General features: G+C 35.3%; 1 protein-coding gene across 1 annotated transcript in view; it reads right to left on the bottom strand.

Annotated features, from left to right (window-relative positions):
* Positions 1–20,748, bottom strand: part of LOC140147111 (muscle calcium channel subunit alpha-1-like) — a 117,547-nt gene extending 96,799 nt beyond the window's left edge. Inside the window, exon 1 of the mRNA XM_072168888.1 lies at positions 20,605–20,748. Within this exon, the coding sequence (XP_072024989.1) occupies positions 20,605–20,748 (144 nt within the window). The remainder of the gene's footprint in view (positions 1–20,604) is intronic.
* Positions 20,749–21,450: the final 702 nt, after the last annotated feature.

Here is a 21,450-nt window from a genome sequence, read left to right as displayed (position 1 = left end):
TTTTACGCCATAAATCTGTATTTATATTAAGATTCATTGATGTATTGCCTTTATAAAAATGTATACTTTTATATGTCTTGCGTGAATAATTACAAAGTTATGGCACTTTTACTACATGCATGTCTGAGAGTACACAGCTGCCTTAAACATGTTAACCACAACCCAAAGTAAGTAGTCCACTTGGGAAGCCAACAAACAGAGGGAGTACGGTGACTAAACAGATCAAATGTGAAAATCTATCAATTGTACACAAATTAATTAAATCAGAGTTTTAAGAGTATGCACAATGGGCAAGTGGACTACCGTGAGAGATGTCTAATCGTTGACTTGCTCTAATGCCATGCTACATGACCCATGCATTAGGCAAAAAAAAAATTGTTTGTTTGTCCATAGAGGCTTATGAAACAGTTGGGTCGGTAGGTCGGATTTTTTTAAATTTTTTTTAGATATTGCACTTGAAACTGACAATTTGAAGACTGGTAAATAAGTCAAAACACACAGCACTGGTTTAACTCTTGAGATGGTTCTGCATGTTATACTGTTCATTTTCTTTACATTTTCTTTCTTTAAATTTATACTAACCACTGCTTTATACGGTGTGCCATCGATGCCAAAAAAAAATTTAAAATTTAAAAAAATTTAAAATTTAAAAAAAATAAATTAAAAAAAGACACAGTCGGGACCAGGGTACACGGTCGGTCGGACGTGGACAAACAAACAATTTTTTTTTGGCCTTATATACCAATGATACAATTTACCAACAGGCAATGGATGCAAAATTGATCATTAATCAGCAATATTATAGAGCACCCACAATGCATCAGTATATTACTATACCAGTCATATGTTACATTTATTGTTGTACAACAACAACAAATGGGACAAGGGTCAAATGGAATAAATAAAAACTTGATAAAGATGGAACAAAACAAATAAATTGTATTTATTTAAACCAATACCAGGCATAACCCAACATTGATAAACAATTGAAGGGATGCCTAAATCACTATCACAATTTTAGAGAGGATAAGTTCCAAAAACATGCCAATCACAGACAAAAGAAAATAAAAATTAGATGGACGGCAGTTCTCAGACCCCCGTCTCAGACGTCACGGTTTTCGTCGGCCGTGATGCCACCACCAAAGGGAGCGATGTGGCAGTTGGTACAAAGTTTCAAGCCTCAAGGGCAGACAAAATTTGACCTCAGATGACCTCTGGATGACCCCAAAACAACCTTCCAGTGACTCCTGGATGAACCAAGAATGACCTTTAAAGAATTTGGCTCTAAATGGTGACAATACCCACCAAGTTTTATGCCCATAGGACAAATCAGATGACCCTGAATGACCCTGGATGACCCCAAAATTACCTTCAAAAATTATCATCTACATGGTGACAATACCCACCAGGTTTCATGCCCATAGGACAAATATTAAGAATTTGACCTCAGATGACCCCTGGGTGACCCCAAAATGACCTTTCAAAAAGCATAAAATTTCCTGGCCCCCAATACACCTTTTCACCAAGTCCCATCACTATACACCTTACCACTACCAAGAAATAGCCAAATGATGCAAATGAGCACATTATGTAAATTAGCTAAGTACTTCATTTGCATATTTTGCGCTGAAATCTACTGCATAACAATTGTATTCCACCAATGCACATATCCACCAAAGTGCATCACAATATGCCATACCGCTTCTTAGAAATAGCCTTCTCAAATATGTGAGTCATTTTGACGAAAAGTTTATGCAAAATTAGGTAAAAAATATGCAAATTAGCTCATTAGCATACTAAAAAATATGCAAATTCAATTGATGAGGGTTCCCATAGTGCAGCTATGACCCAAGATTTGTTGCATTAGGATTTCATGAGGCCAAATTTTAACCAAAAGTCTCAAAATAATTCAAGTTGACCTCAAATGACCTTTGACCTCAGTATGACCTTTAATCACCACCAATAGATGAGGGTTCCCATCGTGCACTATGACCCAAGTTTGATATAAAATTGGATGGTTTGAACCCAGTGCACAAATGGTTGCAATAGGATTTGAATTGTTCATGAGACTAAATTTACAAATTGACCTCAAATGACCTTTGACCTCAGTATATGTTCTTGAACCCCACCTGAAAAAAAAAGAGCCAGAGTTTTTGACCATGACCCACCTAACCTGAAAATCTGAAGTCAATCCGCCCATCCATGCCCGAGATACAGCATCCGGATGGAAGCATGGATGGGAGCACGGAAGCACGGACGGAAGCTAGGACATTGCAAAAACAGTATGCCTCGTGGTGGAGGCATAAAAAACCAGAAAGATAACATGAAGGAATTGAATACCTGAGTGGAAGAAGGGCCCAACTCCATTTTACAAAAATGAGTTTATGTATTTTAAAAGACCTATACCGTTGCCATTGTAACATATACCCCGGTATCATTTCACATGTATGTTATAATGTATGTTCTGTACCCATACTAAAGGTCCCCTGAAGATGAAAACAGTCGGTCTCTTAAAACTTTTCTAAATATTGTGTTTTTGTTAATATCTCAAAAAAAGTGTTGATGGAGTTGGGCCCTTCAGGTATTCAATTGTCTAAAGAGGTGTATTTGGAAATAACTTGAAGGCCTGAGGGAAATAGACTTGACAATGGCTTCAGGTAAATAAATAAATAAGCATGTAAAACAAAGTAGTGAGTCCAATGGATGACGACACAAGGATTAATAAATGATACAAGAGGACACCTTCAATATATGCAAACAACAATGCATTTTTGTATTGTTTACTTGTTGGTCCATGTTGTTTTTGCAGGTTTTACACTGCTAGAGGAATGGGTCATTTGTTTCTTGTCCCTGCACTTGCATCCAGTCTCTGTTAATTTGACTTGTTTCCCCACATCAAGTTGGTATATACCTTGCTCTTTCTTTTCACTTTTCAAACATACATATAAGACACAAACTAGCAAACTGAAACAATGAAATGCGCATTATTATTATCATTATTATTATTATTATTATTAGACTATGCCACAGTTGATTTTTGATAAATAAAAAATATATTATTAATTTATAATAATATACAGTTCCAAAAAAATGGTTTTAGGCACATACTATTTTGTACCCTGTGATATTCAGATTATGCAAATAAAAGTACTCCAACCCAAAAGCAAAAAAGATTTCCCTGCCAATTAATCCTACTAAATTGCAAACACTCGGATCTGCCTGTGAAATGTTGCTATCTGCAGTAGATAGCACACAAAGGCGTATGCATATTTGATTACCAATATGCATTTAATATAATTATCTTCAGTCGAAATGAAAAAAATTTATTCAATTTACTATATTCTGCTGTTGCTTTCCATTTTCATCAATTCATAATTGCCATCAGTTTGTTTTTAAAACAATTTTTTGTACATTTTGTGGTCCCCACATGTTTTGAAAATTCTTATTCCTAAATTCATTTGATTTAGATACCATTTGTATGTTCACGTATCACATAAAGGATAGTAGGTCTGTAGATAATATAAACACATTCATATAACCAGTACATGTTGAATAGTTGTTACATGTATCAAATAAAAAGTGCAATCATTTCATCTTTGATGATAGCCCAAATTGTCAACCAATAAAATATGATACATAAACTTGACACTTTCCATAGAAATACAGATCTATAAATATTTATGTTCATTATGAAGCTATTTAGCACTCCCTCTGGCATGAGCTATATACAACCATGGACATCCCCTATTTAGGGTGTCCCTCTTTTAGTATTCTAATTGAAATCCACACAAATCCAGTACAAAATGTTTCCCACTATTTTACCAGCTGTTGACTACCATGTATTATGTTTGAAATGGTTCCGGTTAGTAATGAACAACGTACTATGACGTTTGTTTCCCCTAAGGCTAATATCTTGTCTATTTGGTCATTATTCATTGAACATAGGAGACGTTAATGTTTTCTCTAGTTGTCTTCATTCATTTGGACACTGTAAATTTCCATTAAAAGGTCGGATTTCAGCTTTGACTAAAATTTAGCGGATACAACGATAATATGAAAGCAATAATTAGATCTTTAATGTAGAAAAATATGTCTGGCACATAACAGATGAGATGCTGTGTGTGCTGTGCAATTTTACACAGAAAAGCAAAATCTCAACAAGCCTGCAATGCAGCTCGTCAATGCTTTTGCTCTATACGTTGTCATGGAAACTAAGATATCTGAGAGCAGAGACAAAAAAAACCTAGGCTTGGTCATGCCAGCATTGAATACCGGTAATTCAAGCAGCTTCTTCATTGAGCCATGTTGGTAAACATGCCTAAGCTTCTACTTACCTTATCATTGACAAAAGGTTTGTATTTATATGGAGGAAATGGAAGAAAAACCATCAATAAATTGGGCTAAAACACATGCAGTTTCTCTCAGTTCACTGCATTGTGACATTTCATTGGAAAATGATAAATAAATTAGTCCAGTTCTTTAACAGTTGATGCACACAACGGATCAAAGCTACTTGTATTGATATGTGCTTGATGATGTGTATTGGGATGCGTTCGGAATGGTGTGTATATGTGTGCACTTATGCATGCCTCCCTTATGCCAGATTTTAACAAATCAATTTTTGTATTTCATCTAAGCATTATTGCCATTTTTATAGCTCCCGATAGCTAAATATTCCATTAAACCTTATGGTAATTTTGATGACAATGAAAAGCCAACAAACAAACAGCAAAAACAAATTTATGTATTTAACCTAATTAATGCCCACAGACACTTAAGTCGGTCATTTTCAGGGTCACTTATTAAAATTAAGAAATGAAATAATTTACAAATGGGATTTACATTGTATAAACATTCATAATATAGTGTATCTGAAGTCAAATCATCATACAATGTAATCCTAAACTGGGAGGGTTTGATAAAAGACAATTGACTGAATGTAGTTGTCATCACTGGTTGTGAAGGTGTACAGTTGTTGCTGGAAAAATCCTGCTTATAAAATGGAAGTGTGCGGTCAAATATGGCCATTTTTCTTTTTGCTCTACTATATTAAAATTGATTTAATTGTCAATAAACCTTTATACTGTTTTGACCCTTTGCACGATTGTTTCAAAACCAGGTCCTACCCCCAAAATGTGTGCTGTGTGTTGTACACCTTTCATATGCATGTGTAATTACCATGTACGCTTTGCAAAAGCACTCTCGCACATTGCAAGAAAGGCATGAAAAACAAAAATGCATTTTTTTCCATAAATAGCCTCCCGGTGGGTTCAGTTTGTATTTAAAGGTAGGACTATGACCGTTCCAGGATTTGAAAATGACCCTATTTCACGGGGAATCGAGGACATTTGCAGCAATTTTACCCCTATTTTGCACCTAAATCAAGGAAAATTTGCCCCAAATACCTCCCCTATTTTTATCATTTCGAGGACGCATTTTCATTTCACCCCTTATCACAAGGAATCGAGGACATTTTTCCGAAATAAATACCCCCTATTTTTACCATTTCAAGGACGCTTTTGAATTTCCTCCCTATTTCACGGGGAAATGAGGACAATAACGAAAACTGTAGCGGTAAAACGTGGACGAAAGTCCTAGAAATACACCCGATTTTTCATTTCAAGGACAATTTTGCTCCAAAACACCCCTAATTTGAACAATCGCGAACAATTTTGTCCTCAAAAATTCTGTGGACATTTCTTGAAAAGTACCCCTAATTGGAACCATCATGCGTACACATTGTCAGTGAAGACTGAACCCACCGGGATATAGCCTATGTGTTAGGAGGGAGAACCTACAAATGTAGTGTTTATTCTTCTTTATGCGTTTTTTTTTCTTTTTGTTAATTTTGTTTTATGCAATTACTCATGAATACTTACATCAAAGTGAATTGGCAGCAATCATCAATACTATATAAATTTGCATATCAGCTAGGTTTCATTCACTTATATTATTGAGCCAAAAATAAGCAAATATTGTCACTTTAAACTGAAATCCATGTCCATCAAACTGTTTCTTTACGTAGCATCTGTTATTGTGTCATCTAGCCGGATGGCGACAGCCCCAGACAGTAGCGAATGAGTGCACAAGAATGTGCTCATAACATGGATTACTTTGAAATGAGTATTTATTTCGACAAGAATGCTTGACGTGACTGCCAAACTCCTATGTCAAGCGTTTGCACACATCATGTTTAGTGTGAGAATCCTTACCACAGCTTATATTAATGTATTTATGGCATGGTATGAAAGAAGGATTTTCGGATGAAAGATGTCTGCAACACACATGAGCCATGGCTCCAGATATTTTACTGCTATGTTTCCTCTCTATGCTAAGAATAGACAAAATATCTTGTCAATTCCGTCATATGGGAACACATATATTGTCCAGCTTTGATGTACTTTACCATATTACCAAGCTATGAGGATGAAGACGGGATTGTAAAAGCCGGCCATAATACTGCAATTTGATTTATCTACCAAATTGTTATTATTGTTGGACACTTTTTTGATTTTTAGATTTACACAGTGCAACAATTTGTTTTAGGTATTTCAATGAATAACATTTAAACTAGTAGTATATAGGGTCTGAATAGGTTTCTGTTTTCTACTGGGAGATCGTAAAACTACTGGCCCAGCAATAAATTGCTGGACCAGCTTAATCTCAATATTTTCTACTGCTAAAACAAGCAACAGAAGCAAATTCCATCTTCCTTTCCGGGAGATGTCCAACAATCTAGCATTTCAATTGCAACATGCTTGGTCACATTGCTTTTCCACATTTTGAATATTACTTGTGTCAGGCGTCTTTGCAAATCCCATCTTTACTCATCAGCACTTGATGTTCTGTACTTATTTGAATTCTAATCTTGCCTCAATTCATCAACAAAAATTGCTGGACCGCCGGGCCAGCATAATTAGTTCATGGACACCCTGTATAAAGTCACTGACTTTGTATATCTGGTATCCTTGTAGCATCAGCTTTCCAAAAATGTTTACTTTCATATATATCCTATGTACACAATTAATGTTATGTGTTCTGTTTAGAGCAGCCTCCAAAATATGACCCATTTATAGAGTAGCCTCTAAAATATGACCCATTTTTTTTATTTATTCATTTCAATCTTTATTATATACAATTACATCAAAACAGATCGAAAAGTAGACATACAAATCCAGACAAGAGTATGGCATCAGAAAGAATTCAGTTGCCATATCTCTGCAGGAGTAAAATGGATGAAAGACAGTAAACAAAATATATTAAAAACAATAAATATTTCAAGATATGTACAGATTACAAAAGCACCTAGGAGATTGACCAGTCCTGGTCATATTTGGAGTAAAAGATTGCATATGAAGCCAGTATTGCACGTTTACTGAGGTTGGCTTGAAATTTCTTGCACAGTATTTTGTGGGGTTTATTACCCAATGAAACAGAGGTGAAAATGTTTTGAATATTGCACTTATTGTCGCCAGTAATGAGGCCTCTGCTGCCAATTTCAATACAAAATAACTTGGCGCCATAACTCTGTCCCTGGAGATCCATGATCAAACTTGAGTATTTGTTTACCTTGCGGTCGTGAGAATTTCTGATGTTTTGTTCGAACGGAATAGTTAGCTCAAGACAATGATCTTTTTGAGTCGCGGTTGACGAGGACCAGGTCTGGTCTCTGTTGAGTTGCCAAAATATCAGGAGGGATAGTGGTCCCCGCAACTTTGGTTGTACCAGCTAGGTCACAATAGAAGGTCCATGATGGGGCAGCAATTTCCTGAAGAGTGTCATGGATGATACGAAGGACAGAGTCATGGCGCCAAGTATACCTGCCTTGTTCGAGCATAATCTTGCAGTGGTTTAAAACATGGTGAAGAGTTTCTTTTTTAAAACATAAATTACAGTTTGTGGACAATTTTTTGCCCCAACGGCTGAGGTTATTTTTTGTTGGGAGGGTGTCCAGAAAAGAGTTGACCATGAATTTCATGACACCTTTAGGCATATTAAAAATGAAAGACTTCCAAATATGATCTGCCTTTTCAAGGATGGAACGCGCAACATGTCGCCCTGGACAACAAGATCTTTAAGTTGGTTGATCCAGGTTTCATTGATCTCATCTTTGATAGACTTGATTCAGACATCTTTTTTCTTTTTGTAAGATGACATGCCAGTACTTTCATTACATACCTCAAACTTATTTTCAGCATAGCAAGTGACAGAAAACTTCCTGGACCATTCAGATTCTCTAGCAAGCTTGGAATCTAATGCATTAATAACCTTTTCATCACCTTTGAGCCTTGATGACATATAGGCAGCAGAATGAGCTTCAAGGTACACTTGACGGATAGATTTAATATCAGTTAAATGGGGAATATGGAGAATACCTGGTGTTGCTGATCTGGGCAACCCAATCCATTTTTTCAAGTATCTATGAACTATGGCGTCGAGAGCAAGAAGGTTTGTTTTAGTAATGTCATGAACAGTCATGCAGGTAGAAGGTAGTTTTTATACACCTGAAGCTTATACTCTCCCCTGACAAGAAGGTTGTCCATTCTATCAAGCCGGGTAACAAGGTGGTCCCTGACATTATCAAACACTTCTTCTTGCTTTCCTGAAAAACAAAGATGGGAACCAAGAAATTTATGAGGCTCATTTTCAATGGAATGAACATCGTTACCAGACAAGTTATATACAATAGATGTTGGTTTGCCACTTACGATAGACAATGATTTGCATTTGACTGGTTTCAATTTAAGGTTCATTGATTGAGTCCATGATGAAATTTCATTGAGAATTCTTTGGTGAGTTTTCTTATTGGTAGTTATCAAATTGAAGTCATCTGCAAACGGGGTGGTAATATACTTTGTACCATTAATTGTATAACCAAAACCTTCATATTCTTGAAGTTTTTCCAAAATGGGATTGAACACCGCCAAGAAAATTATTGGAGACAGAGGGTCACCTTGAAAAACTCCTTTGTGAAAACTAAAATTTGTCGACTCCCAATCCTGAGTAACAACTCTACCTTGGAGTCTGGCATACAGATTTTCAATGTAGGTTTTGACTTCTGGTGGAAAATGAAACCTAGAAAGAGAGTGACTAATCAAATCATGATGGACCGAACCAAAAGCATCTTCAAGGTCAAAGAATGTAGAATAGAGTAGCCTCCAAAATATGACCCATTCATAGAGTAGCCTCTAAAATATGACCCATTCATAGAGTAGCCTCCAAAATATGACCCATTCATAGAGTAGCCTCCAAAATATGACCCATTCATAGAGTACCCTCTAAAATATGACCCATTCAAAGCTAGAGTATCTTCCAAAATATGACCCATTTATAGAGTACCCTCTATAATATGACCCATTCATAGAGTAGCCTCCAAAATATGACCCATTCATAAAGTAGCCTCTAAAATATGACCCATTCATAGAGTAGCCTCCAAAATATGACCCATTCATAGAGTAGCCTCCAAAATATGACCCATTCATAGAGTAGCCTCCAAAATATGACCCATTCATAGAGTAGCCTCCAAAATATGACCCATTCATAGAGTAGCCTCTAAAATATGACCCATTCATAGAGTAGCCTCCAAAATATGACCCATTCATAGAGTAGCCTCTAAAATATGACCCATTCATAGAGTAGCCTCTAAAATATGACCCATTCATAGAGTAGCCTCTAAAATATGACCCATTCATAGAGTAGCCTCCAAAATATGACCCATTCAAAGCTAGAGTATCTTCCAAAATATAACCCATTCATATTCTGTAGGTCAGTGCCACATCACTTCTGGTTGATAACACAACTCACGGTCGAGTGAAAATAAGTCCTCAATTTGACTTGTTGTTGATGATTGCTGTCATTGGTGTTGCGTACATTTCAATCGCAAATAGTCAGTTTCTAAGTCTGCAGAGTGGAAGTTACTAAACTTGATTTACAGTTTAATTATACTGACAAACTTAAAATTAAATTCCATGGCCGAGTGTTGGTTTTTCCGGAACTGAATTTCAAGTTGTTGTGAACAACACTGCTATGCAGCCTCCTTCACAGCTGGTTTCTGTCATTCATAACAAACCGTAACGGTACAGTTTGGGCCAGCATCCACAATATGCCAATTTTGGACTTTTGACATATAGTACCAAATCAAGCCAAAAAACCCTGACCATTTGTATCTAGTCAAAATGACAAAAACCCAACCCATCAAGTAGCATGATAAAAAATCAATTTGTCCTGCGCATGGTGATCATACATAGATAACCTGTCACAATGCAATTTAATTTCGTAAAATTATATCTATTTGAAAAGGTACAATTTCAAATATCATGGCATTTCCATGGACTTTTCATTCAAGCACATCAATGAATATAAATAAAGTGCAAAGCCTTTCAAACTACAATGCCAAAATAATTCTGTCTAAAATTGAAATATTCTTACACATGATTTCATATCCTTTCAAATAAGCATGTGGTTGTATGTGCCCTTAACCCCATGAAAACTACATGCCGATCTGACATTGCCTCTGATTGGTCAATTACATGATATCTTCATTTTAATCACCAATCAGAATGGAGCTTTGCAAATAATTCACCCCAATTTTTGTGCAAGGTGAAATTATTCTAACAATGTTACTGATTGGTCCAATTGATAATAAAAACTTCTTTTTGGCCAATCAGCAGGTAGTTCTCATGGGGTTAAGTTACAATGTATTAACCAATCTCGTAGAAGCAGTTGTACACAGCCTGTGTAGTATTAAACCTTTGAACAGATTGATCAGGTCTACGGGTGATATAATAAACAACACCTTATAAATATATTCAGATTTGCAAGTCATTGGGATCATCATTTCAAATGGCATATATTTCACCTTTTTATAATGTTTATAACAACATTTCAGTATACATGTACTTGACCAGGCTAATGAATGTTAATGTTAATTTCCCATCAAATTTGTTGTGGAGTGATGAGGTGACTCTTTCATAATACATCATTTGACTATATTTCATTATTAGGCCAAAAAAAAAAGGTTTGTCTCAAAGCTCACGAGAAATTTAAAACAAATGCTAAATGCGATTTTTTTTTTTTTTTTTTTATTCCCGACTTTTTTTTCATGGTATTTTGAGAAAAAAGTCTGATTTTCGCCGATTTTTTCTTGAAAAAACTAAAAAAAATTTTTTTTTTTGAAATAGATACAAATTCCGCATTTGTTTTTTGTCAAATCGTGGGATTTTACCGCGCAAGCTTTGAGACTAACCTTTTTTTTTTGCCTTACTTATATTGTTGATACTCGAATGTAAGTTCATACGTGCTGGTTGATGTAAAGGGAATAATGCTTAGATCACCCTAACATACATTTTGCAACAGATTGAGAAAAGATTTGAGTTTGCTCTGACTAAATTTGTTTTTTTGTAATCACCAGAAACATGATGAGGGAATCCCTACATTTTCATTATTGACTATATCCTCTACTACTAAGAAAACTGCTGCAATCATCAGCAGGGCACGATGTCTTGACAATTTGAGAGTTTAAATTTTCATCTCAATTTTAGATAATTGACTTTTTATGATAAAAAATAATGAAATTTTGGCTAAATTGAAAAAGTGATTTGGGCAGGTGAGAGGAAACTTGGAATCAACTTTCATTGTCCTACTCCCAGTCCCCACATGCATCAATCTTTTTACTCATGAATGCAAGCAGACAGGGTTTTGAATGTTCTAAAAACCTATTTGGCTTTGCATGTAACATAGCTAGCTTTAAGCTGCAGCAGGCAGCCAACTCTGGTCATTGATCAATTTATTATAATATTTGCAGGCTCCAAAACTCTCTATAAAGCTGCAGCAGCAACAGCAGCAGTACTGTATTGACTTTCCCTCAGGTGACTTTCCCATGTTGCAAGATTAAATGACATTCGATGATTGTGTCCGACAAATTAAATTTCTCTTCCACCAACCACACTCGCATACCCTTTCATTCTAATTGTATCTATTTCCAAGTGTGCCACTCTTGCCTAGATATTTCTCTCGAAAATCTTGAAATATTTGTCGCTTTCAGTTATAGTAAAAATCAGCAGTGAGTGTGAAACCAAGCCAAGACCCGTGTAACAAGCACGATAACAGCGGATTTAAAGATTCACTTTTTATGAAAAATTACAAGATATTATGGAATCGGGAGTACCGGATCTATACAATCTAGATATTATTTATCTAGCTTTTTGTAATGTAATTTTTCAACATCAACACATTTCAACACCAGTTTTTAACCAAAAATTCTTGGAAGAAATATTGGTTCAAATGCCATCAGGGGCCATTATTTCATCACAAATATGCAGCTATATGTTAATGCAAAATAGCGCTTCATGGTTGATTAGCAAAAACCTATATTATATAAAAGAAATCTTGGGATTCAGTGTTTCTACAATGTATAATCAGTATTCTAGTAGTTAAAATATCAAATTGTCCAGAATTGCTGCTTCTGTTAAAATGCGGAAAAGAACATGGAATGTGACGGTTCATTTAGGTCTCTAGAATGACACAATCAGAGGGGAAATTGGCTGCGCATGAAGCTTTCCCTAGCCTGCCTGCTTTATATTAGTTGTTGATATTATATGGCTTACGGCAACACTGATACATAATAATATGACTGTATCTATGTTACTTCGAACATATTGACAAGAATGAAAACATTGCATTGAAATTTCCTGAGTGTCCTAACACTATGGTCTCAAACCCAGTGCCATAGTTTCCATTTGACAACACATATCATTCTATCAAATTGGGGTTAATGAACTGTGTACTGACATATGAGCATGTTACTAGTAATATTGCCAGGGTGATATATTATAGGCCCACATAATGTGGTGTGATCAAGCAAAATCAGTCTGAAGCTGGTCATATACAATTTTCAATTATATTGGATTGTAACAAGAACCTCCAAAACAATAGGAAACAAAATAAATATTTCCTTTGTTTGGCTATACCAATATTTCCTACTTCCGACTGAGTTTGATTGATCACATCACATATTTACATTTGTTTCTGACAATATATCTGCAATGTTGAGCATGTTGGTGATTAAAATGGACAAACATATTATTTTGAAGTAGCTTTCATATAAAGGAGTATTTCGAGGTCCTAGCATCCTCTTTTTATGACATTTTTGCAGTAGATATACATGAAAAAAACGTATTCCCAAAATTTCAGTTAATTCCGATTTTGCGTTTGCGAGTTATGCATAATTATGTGTATTACACTGTTCCATAGACAATGTGTTGTAATTTCATTCTGGTATACCAGAACGAAATTAAAATTTCACAATATCTTTGCTAAACGAATTAATCTGCAAGAAATTTTTTGTACATAAACATTGTGTAGCCAGAGGTTTCCAGTGATATAAAAATCTCAACTATTTTTTAGCAAAGTGGGGATATGATGCTGTGGATCACGGAATGCCCTTTTAATTAAGTCAAAATATCATTTGATGTCTCATTGGGCTATTCCATTTAAAATCCACACTACCCCTGTGGAAGATTTAGCTAAACTCTTCCACAGTGGGAGTGTAAGTTTCAAATAGAATAAACAATTGGGTAACTTCCATTTGAATTACTTACTCCAATTGAGAAAGATATAGGTAAAGCCATAATACAGGGGGAGTATGGGTTCCAAAATGACTAACCCTGACCCATTGCATTTGATATTCATACTCCCCTGTGGAAGATATTTCCAAAATCTTCCACAGGGGGAGTGTGGATTTTAAATGTAATAGCCCATTATAGGCATCTTAATCTTAATCTTAATCTTAACATGTACAAGCATGATTTGGTTATCTTCATTACTGTAGAAAGTGGACATTTTCATGCAATTATCTGTTCATGCTTTGCAAATTTTCAACCATATTGTTTTATGAACCTTCTGAACCTTCTGAAGTTGTAGTCAGCAGGGCGAAAACCGCAAATCGCTAACTATTTGGTGACCTGCAAGCTAGAGGTTTTTCTTGAATATATCTAAAGATGGGGCTGATATAGTGGTTTGAGTGAGGGAATTCCATGCCCTTCCAGTTCTTGGGAAAAATGAGTTTTGAATGGAATTTCAACATGTAGGTGGTGGTTTCTTCTCAAACCCGCCAGAGAAGAAGTTTGAATATAGGCTTCTTTGTTGATTCCTACCAACTCATTTTGGATTTTGTAAAACATAGCTAAACGATTTCTCTCCCTTCTGACAGCTAGAGTGTCCCATCCGAGATCTTCCAGCATTTGAGTGATGTTTTTTATTTCGCAATTTACTTTTGTTATCAATCTTTTGTGTTGTTCCCTTCACAATCTGTATGTTCCTTATATAAAATTATAAACTTGTCTTTTCATTATCAATCTTAAAAGCGGTTCAATAACACTTGTCCCTTACTATTATACTACATGGCTCCTGTGAGCTAGCAAAATGGCAGATTCAATGTCACTTTAATGGTCCAACTTCTTTCCTAATATCACTGTTGGTTCTTTTAAGCATTAAAGCATAGGTCATTGAGCTTCATTGATAGTAAAGAGTGCACACTGCTTTGGACATCAGAATAATACATAACTTAATTTGTGAATGACAAAGATCTAATCTGTTTTACTACATGAAAAAATATACACTAATCCTAATCGATTAGTTTGACCTATTTTTAAAAAAAAGTACAAATTGAACTACCTGTATTTTTTAGCGGGAAAATTCAAAAGTTGCCGCAACGTTTTGGTACCAAATTGTACTTATGTGCCATGTCATTTTGCAAATTAGTTGTAATGCAATTTTGCAGCCCACATTGAAAGTTGTATCACAACAGGCAAATAATTCATGATCTGATTTTAGCACATAATCATGATTTTGAATGCTTAGACCTGTGCCAGCCCTTTTTTTAAGATCAGTCTAAATCACGGTTTTTGTCTATTTTTCAGGAAAATAATGACTTGTTTCTTTGTTGCTCTTCTTTTCTTTATTTCATTCAATTACCTGTATATCCCAGGTAGCGGTTTTAAAATCACTAGGATTGACATGTAACATGATAGAGCCTGGATTTTGTGTGGGAAGCAGTAATTGATATGAAAAGGGAGATTTGGCAGGATCTAAGTCCTCGAAGAATTGCTAAAATGTCAAGACTGGGAACAAACAAAAAAGCATAGAAACTGTATTGGTGATATAGCCACATCAAGTTTATGAGGCCAGATTGAGATGGATCAGTAGAGAAATAGGAGTTAATCCAAATCTATCTATCAGCATACCTTTAATTTTTCACCTAAAGATATCTGCCAATCCAATAGATTGGTCTCATCATAAAAGAAGTTGCATTGTAATTTATATATTAGGTATTGTATTTTATATCTAGAATATTGTACATCAGGTATCACCTAAATCTAGATCTAAGTAACCCAGATCAAACTAGATCCACAAGTATCATTGTACACAAACTCATTTAGGTACATAATCAAGATGTGTCAACAATAAATGTCATAGAAGCATTTACAATGTTCATGTGTACAAACATACAATCAGCATATTATTTCACAGATGACGCACCACAGGCAGGAAAATTATTTCTATACGCTGACGAAGTTACATAATAAATCGGATTAGCTACCATAGCAATAGGTGAAAACAATTTTGAATATACCGCGCCGCACTACAAGCAGGTTGCACTCATCACCTGTGTATGTCTATAATCATAGATTGAATACAAAACCGGTTTTTTCAAAGATACTTATCTTACAGGTGCAAGTGATCAACATGATATGGTTCAATGCAGAGGTACCGCGTGAACGTATCAGTGCAGCGCGGTATATTCAAAAATTGTTTTCACCTATTGCTATGGTAGTTAATCCGATTATTACGTAACTTCGGCAGCGTATTATCACTTTTATCAAACTCATGTTCACAATGCATGCCCTGTGTAAAGGAGTTTTAAAAGAGGTCTTGATGTTGTCCATTTGAATATAAAATACAAAATAATTTCCCACTGGCCACCACTAAGAGCAATATTGGGTGATTCCTTTTAAAATCCACACTACCCCTGTGGAAGATTTAGCTAAAGTCTTCCACAGATGGAATATAAGTTTTGAATAGAATGGACAATTATACTTACGCCATTTGTGGAAGATATAGGTAAAGCCATGATACAAGGGGAGTATGGGTTTCAAAATGATTAACTCTGACCAATTACATTTGAAAAACATACTCCCCCTGTGGAAGATATTTCCAAAATCTTCCACAGGGGTAGTGTGGATTTCAGCTGGAATAGTCCATTGTAACATTTGCTGAGGAGGGCACCCTCCTTGTTTTCAATTTAATTCATACAATCAGATCATTAGTTGAACAAATAACACTGTAAGTACATGGCGTACGCGATGTTCATAACACTGTACGTACAAGGCGTACGCGATGTTCAAATCAAGCTGACTGACCTCAGTCACAATTGATGGAGCAATATATTTGTTGGTTCAAAATTTACTTTAATTCATACAATCAGATTATTAGTCGAACAAATAACACTGTAAGTACATGGCGTACGGGATGTTCATAACACTGTACGTACATGGCGTATGGGATGGTAACTTAATTTTTGCTCAATAAAATGTTTTTTGTTATTAAAATAATATTTAACTGACTAAGAATGAGAATGAATTTTTGTTTTTGCTATCCTCTATGCTGTGTTATAAACAATAGGCAGATCCAATATTTTATCATAGTGTACGCATATTGGACCTGCCTATCATCTATCACATGGTAGAAGATAGTAATAACAAAAATTCCTATTAGTTTACAAAGTTCATTTTTCAAAACCAAGTAGATTTGTTCATTAACCTGACAGTTTCCCAACACCTTCCCAGACGAAGGTCAACACTGAAGAAGAATGTCGACCATGACGTTCGAAACTGTCAGGTTAGTGAACAAATCTACTTGGTTTGGAAAAATTAACTTTGTAAATTGATTTTCTGCAAACCTGATGAATCTATATTTACGGACTTCCTATTGTTTATTCTCTAATTCATATATATTTGTAATTTATATTTTGCAGTTTCCATGTTTAATGCACATCTCGCTCCAACATGTCTGTAAAGTTCATAAATTTCATCAACCTCTCCTTGCAGTAGAGTTTGACAATTTTATCATTTACACAGACAGCAGCTGAGTTCACACAAACAAGTGATCATAAATTTAGAATTAACGATGCAACTGCAATGCACTGAATCTGGAGTTTTAATGAAGTATTGCGTGCTATCATTGAAGTTATTATTAAATAAAGAAGTCAACCTAAATACTTCACCCTAACAGGAAAAAAGACAATATACCAGATGCAATTATATATACATGTATATAAGCAAGTTGAAAATTGCCTGTTATTCTCTGGTGTGTATGTGCCTCAGCAAATTCAACAGAGAGCGGGAAAAAAATTGAATTTTTTTGAAACTAACCTCAAAACAACTGATCCACACAACCGTTTTCATCTTTCACATCAAATTCTAGTTTACCCCAATAGCCAGTTGAAATCCATGGAAGACTTGATCTTAATTTTCCACACAGGGAGTGTGAATTTCAAATGGATTACCTAAATGGGTGACTCCGTTTGAAATGTACACTCCCTGTGTGCGCGATTAAGGTCTGACATAGGGGATGTATGGATTTCAACTGATATTGCACAATGTACAACAAAACATCAAGAATCATGCTATTGGCCATGGCACTAGGCCCCTATCATCCATTTTTTCAGGTTTTTTCATATAATTGTACGATATATGGTCATATAAGAAGGCATAATTCTTGAATATGTCATCACTTTTTTTAGCCCTTGACATCTGTCCTGGGAGCAATATAATGCTTGCTTCTAGAAAGAAATGCATACTTCCAGCATCATCAAGCAAGTCCCATTTTTTTATTATATGCATGCCTGCGAGTAAGAAATGAGCTCTTTTGATTACTAGTCAGGCCAATTTCCCCCTCCAGTTAACATTCCATTGTTGCAGCTCATGCCCCTCATACCCCATGATTGACAACGCACTTCACAGGCAACAAACAGCATAGCTATTCTGAGAAATGAGTGAATGGAGGTTGAATGTCAACAATCTTGCTTCGGGTTTTGGCTTACATGTAATAGGCTATTCCATTTAAAATCCACACTACCCCTGTGGAAGATTTTGAAAATATCATCCACAGGGGGAATATGAATTATGAATAGAATAGACAATTGGGTAACTTCCATTTGAAATACTCACTCCAGTTGTGGAAGATATAGGTCAAGCCATAATACAGGGGGCGTAAGGGTTTCAAAAAGATTACCTCTAACCAATTACATTTGAAAACATACTCCCCTGTAAAAGACATTTCCAAAATCTTCCACAGGGGTAGTGTGGATTTCAACTGGAATAGCCCAATAGAAAAGTTCATCAATTACAGGGTCATCTATTATGTTGACAAGATAAGAGACCATCTGGCATTTTAACAGCTTTCCATGTGAACTAAGGATGCATGCCAATGTTTAATTACAACAGGGTCAACTAGGTTGGTCAAATATTGGTCTTCCTTCCCTATGTGATGTTAAATTTCTATGATGATGACTACTTGTTCAATATATTATTACATCTGAACCAAAGGCTAAGCTGTTCCCTTGAGGGTGCTAATTAAAATTTTAATTTAATTATAAAAGACTAAAGCAAATTTAGGCAGTTCATAATTTTAATTTGGCTGAATGACATGTTTTGGCTTTTATATTTAAAAACATCTTTTTATCTTTTTAATTTAAACTGAACAGCATCTCTTTTGGCTTTCATATTTTAAACTAAGCAACATCTTTTTGTCTTTTATATTTTAAAGTGGGAAATCTTTTACAATCAGTAGTATGTGCATATATTTTGTATTATTGCTGAAATACAGCATATATAACTATGTGTAAATGTTATACATGTAACCAGTTTTTGAGACACTCTGTATTCTTCACTCCCCATAGGTAAAGCCATACAACAAGAACACATTTTGATAACATAATCCCCAACCATTAATTGTCAATTCTAATCAAACCCTTGCATGACTCTCATTACAGATATAGAAATTGAGCATAGAAATTAATTAAGGGTAGACGAGATATTGTTGGTCAAAGCAACCTAAAAATCTATTTTCATTATCTAGATCAATATATTATTGAAAAATAACACCTTGATGTTTTGCAAAAGTTCATTTTTCAAATCGTATACTTTGCAAACTTGCTTAATTTATTGTTGTTAATAAGTTATGTACGTTTTACAAAAGTGTTGTTGTTTCAGCCCTCTTTACAACGTAACTCAAGAACCGCAGCACCTATAAAAGTATATCTGTGATATTTTAATTCTTCTACACGATCGCTATGAATTGAGCAATGCAGTTTTTTCCAAAGCTCACTACCATTCGTAAGATGCTGTGAACTACCAAATCACAACAGTTTAAAGTAGTTAATAACCTTAAATCTCTTGTGTTTGGATGAGTGCATGTATGCGCATGCATAGATCTTTGTGTATTTGTGTATATTGTATGAAGTACAGCATCATATTATGATGAAGCCTTTCTCAGGACAAATGGAACCAATAACCTTGGAATGTGGGTTTCTGGCACAATTAACCTCATATTTTGTCATTTTAGCCTAAAAAGTGTGCACTTCACACAAATTTGTTCTACTTTTGCACCATAACAATATAAATTTGCAAAATGATAGTATATTTCAAACAAAACAAAAATCAATTAAAAATAAGTACCAGGTACTGAAGTCTGTCATTTTCTGGCAGAAGCGTTAAGTCAGTGGAGGGGTGCTTTTAATATGTGAAATGGAAATTACAAATGGGAATTTACACGAATATTCAAAATACAGTGTATCGGAATTAAGTCAAAATCATCATGATCCTAAACTGGAAGGTTTAGATTGTTATGTTATTATCACATCATCACCCTGCTATGATAATTGCCCAAGTCCTTATTTTGTAATTTTGAGAACAAAGTACAAAACATGGTTCAAGCATGCATCAGTTATGTGATCACCCTAATTATTTATTTCATTTGTTTCGTTATCATTTGTTCTTGTGCAGATTGGTGAATATAATATGTTTAAATGCATGCTTCAGAACCATATTTTGTACTTTGTTCTCAAAATTAAAAAAAATGACTTATGCAATTATCATAGTAGGCTGACGACATTTAGTTGTATCTAGGTGCATTGAAAAGGGTTGTTTAGACAGTTGTTTAGAAACCTATGGGGTGCTTATTTGGGAAGGGGCACTAATTATATTGAATATGGTATATTACAACAGCCCCTCTGCCCTTGGTTTACCTCTCCCCAAATAAAAACATACCCCACATACACCCACGTACACAAATATTGACCAATCTTACACTGTTGAACACTTGTTCATTTCACAAGGATTTAAACTTTGCAAATGTAACAGTTGTTTTCAAAATTTTACAAGTTCTATGACCCATTGCAAAACTTAGAAATTGTTTTTTCACATTTGATAGAGATGGCTCCTACTCCGCCAAAACGCATCTTACAGTATTTCATATGAATCCAACATGTGATAAAATCAATTAGAATATTATATTGTAAAATATGAACAAAAGTGTTGTACTTACCAGGGTTTGGTTGACAGCATTGGAGTCATGCTCAGGAAACGGGGTATACACAGCCAGGGCAATACAGTTGGCGAATATAGTGCACAAAATGAGGTATTCAAAAAGGCGTGGAAAAAACAGGTTAAGGAAACAATTCTTGATCATATGTGATTAACAAGATATACAATAATTATATTCAATAATACCAATTCGTCTAATCTACATGTACTGATCCATGCTACATTATACAATGTCATGGCATTTTTGAGTTTTACTTACCATTCAGCATTATTAGAATGCAGCGTGGGGAGAGCAGTGTGGCACACTGGTTAATGTCTTTGCCTTTGGTGCAAGAGGTCCCGGGTTCAATTCCCCGCAGGACCAAACAAATCTTATCCGCTCTCCCTGTGGCTCATCTGGTAAATGCGGGCAGATGACCCACGATAAAAGACCTCGGTTACAGTCAGTTCCGATCAGGATAACAAGCCCGATTGTTGGCTACACTTGACTGTCCTGTAAAATTGCCCGACCAGCTATCTCACGGCGACCGCTTCATTCACCAGGTCACTTGTGCCTGGCCGAAGATTTGTCAGCGTTAAGGGGGTACTACACCCCTGTCCAATTTTGTGCCTCTTTTTGCATTTTCCTCAAAATTTATAGCGCATTTGTGACAAGTAAGATATGTATATTATAGGGGCAAGGACTACAACTACTGCACTGGAAATTTTATTTCAACACAGACAACAGTTGTGGAGTTGCAGTCAAAAATGAGGAAAACCAATATTTGATCAATAAATCAATAACTACTTGCCTTGAGTTGCTGAATTTTCAATGCAGTAGTTGTAGTCCTTGCCCCTATAATATACA

This window comes from Amphiura filiformis, chromosome 3, assembly GCF_039555335.1.
Source record: "Amphiura filiformis chromosome 3, Afil_fr2py, whole genome shotgun sequence".
In the NCBI taxonomy this organism is placed as follows: domain Eukaryota; kingdom Metazoa; phylum Echinodermata; class Ophiuroidea; order Amphilepidida; family Amphiuridae; genus Amphiura; species Amphiura filiformis.
This window is presented reverse-complemented; position numbering and strand designations above follow the sequence as displayed.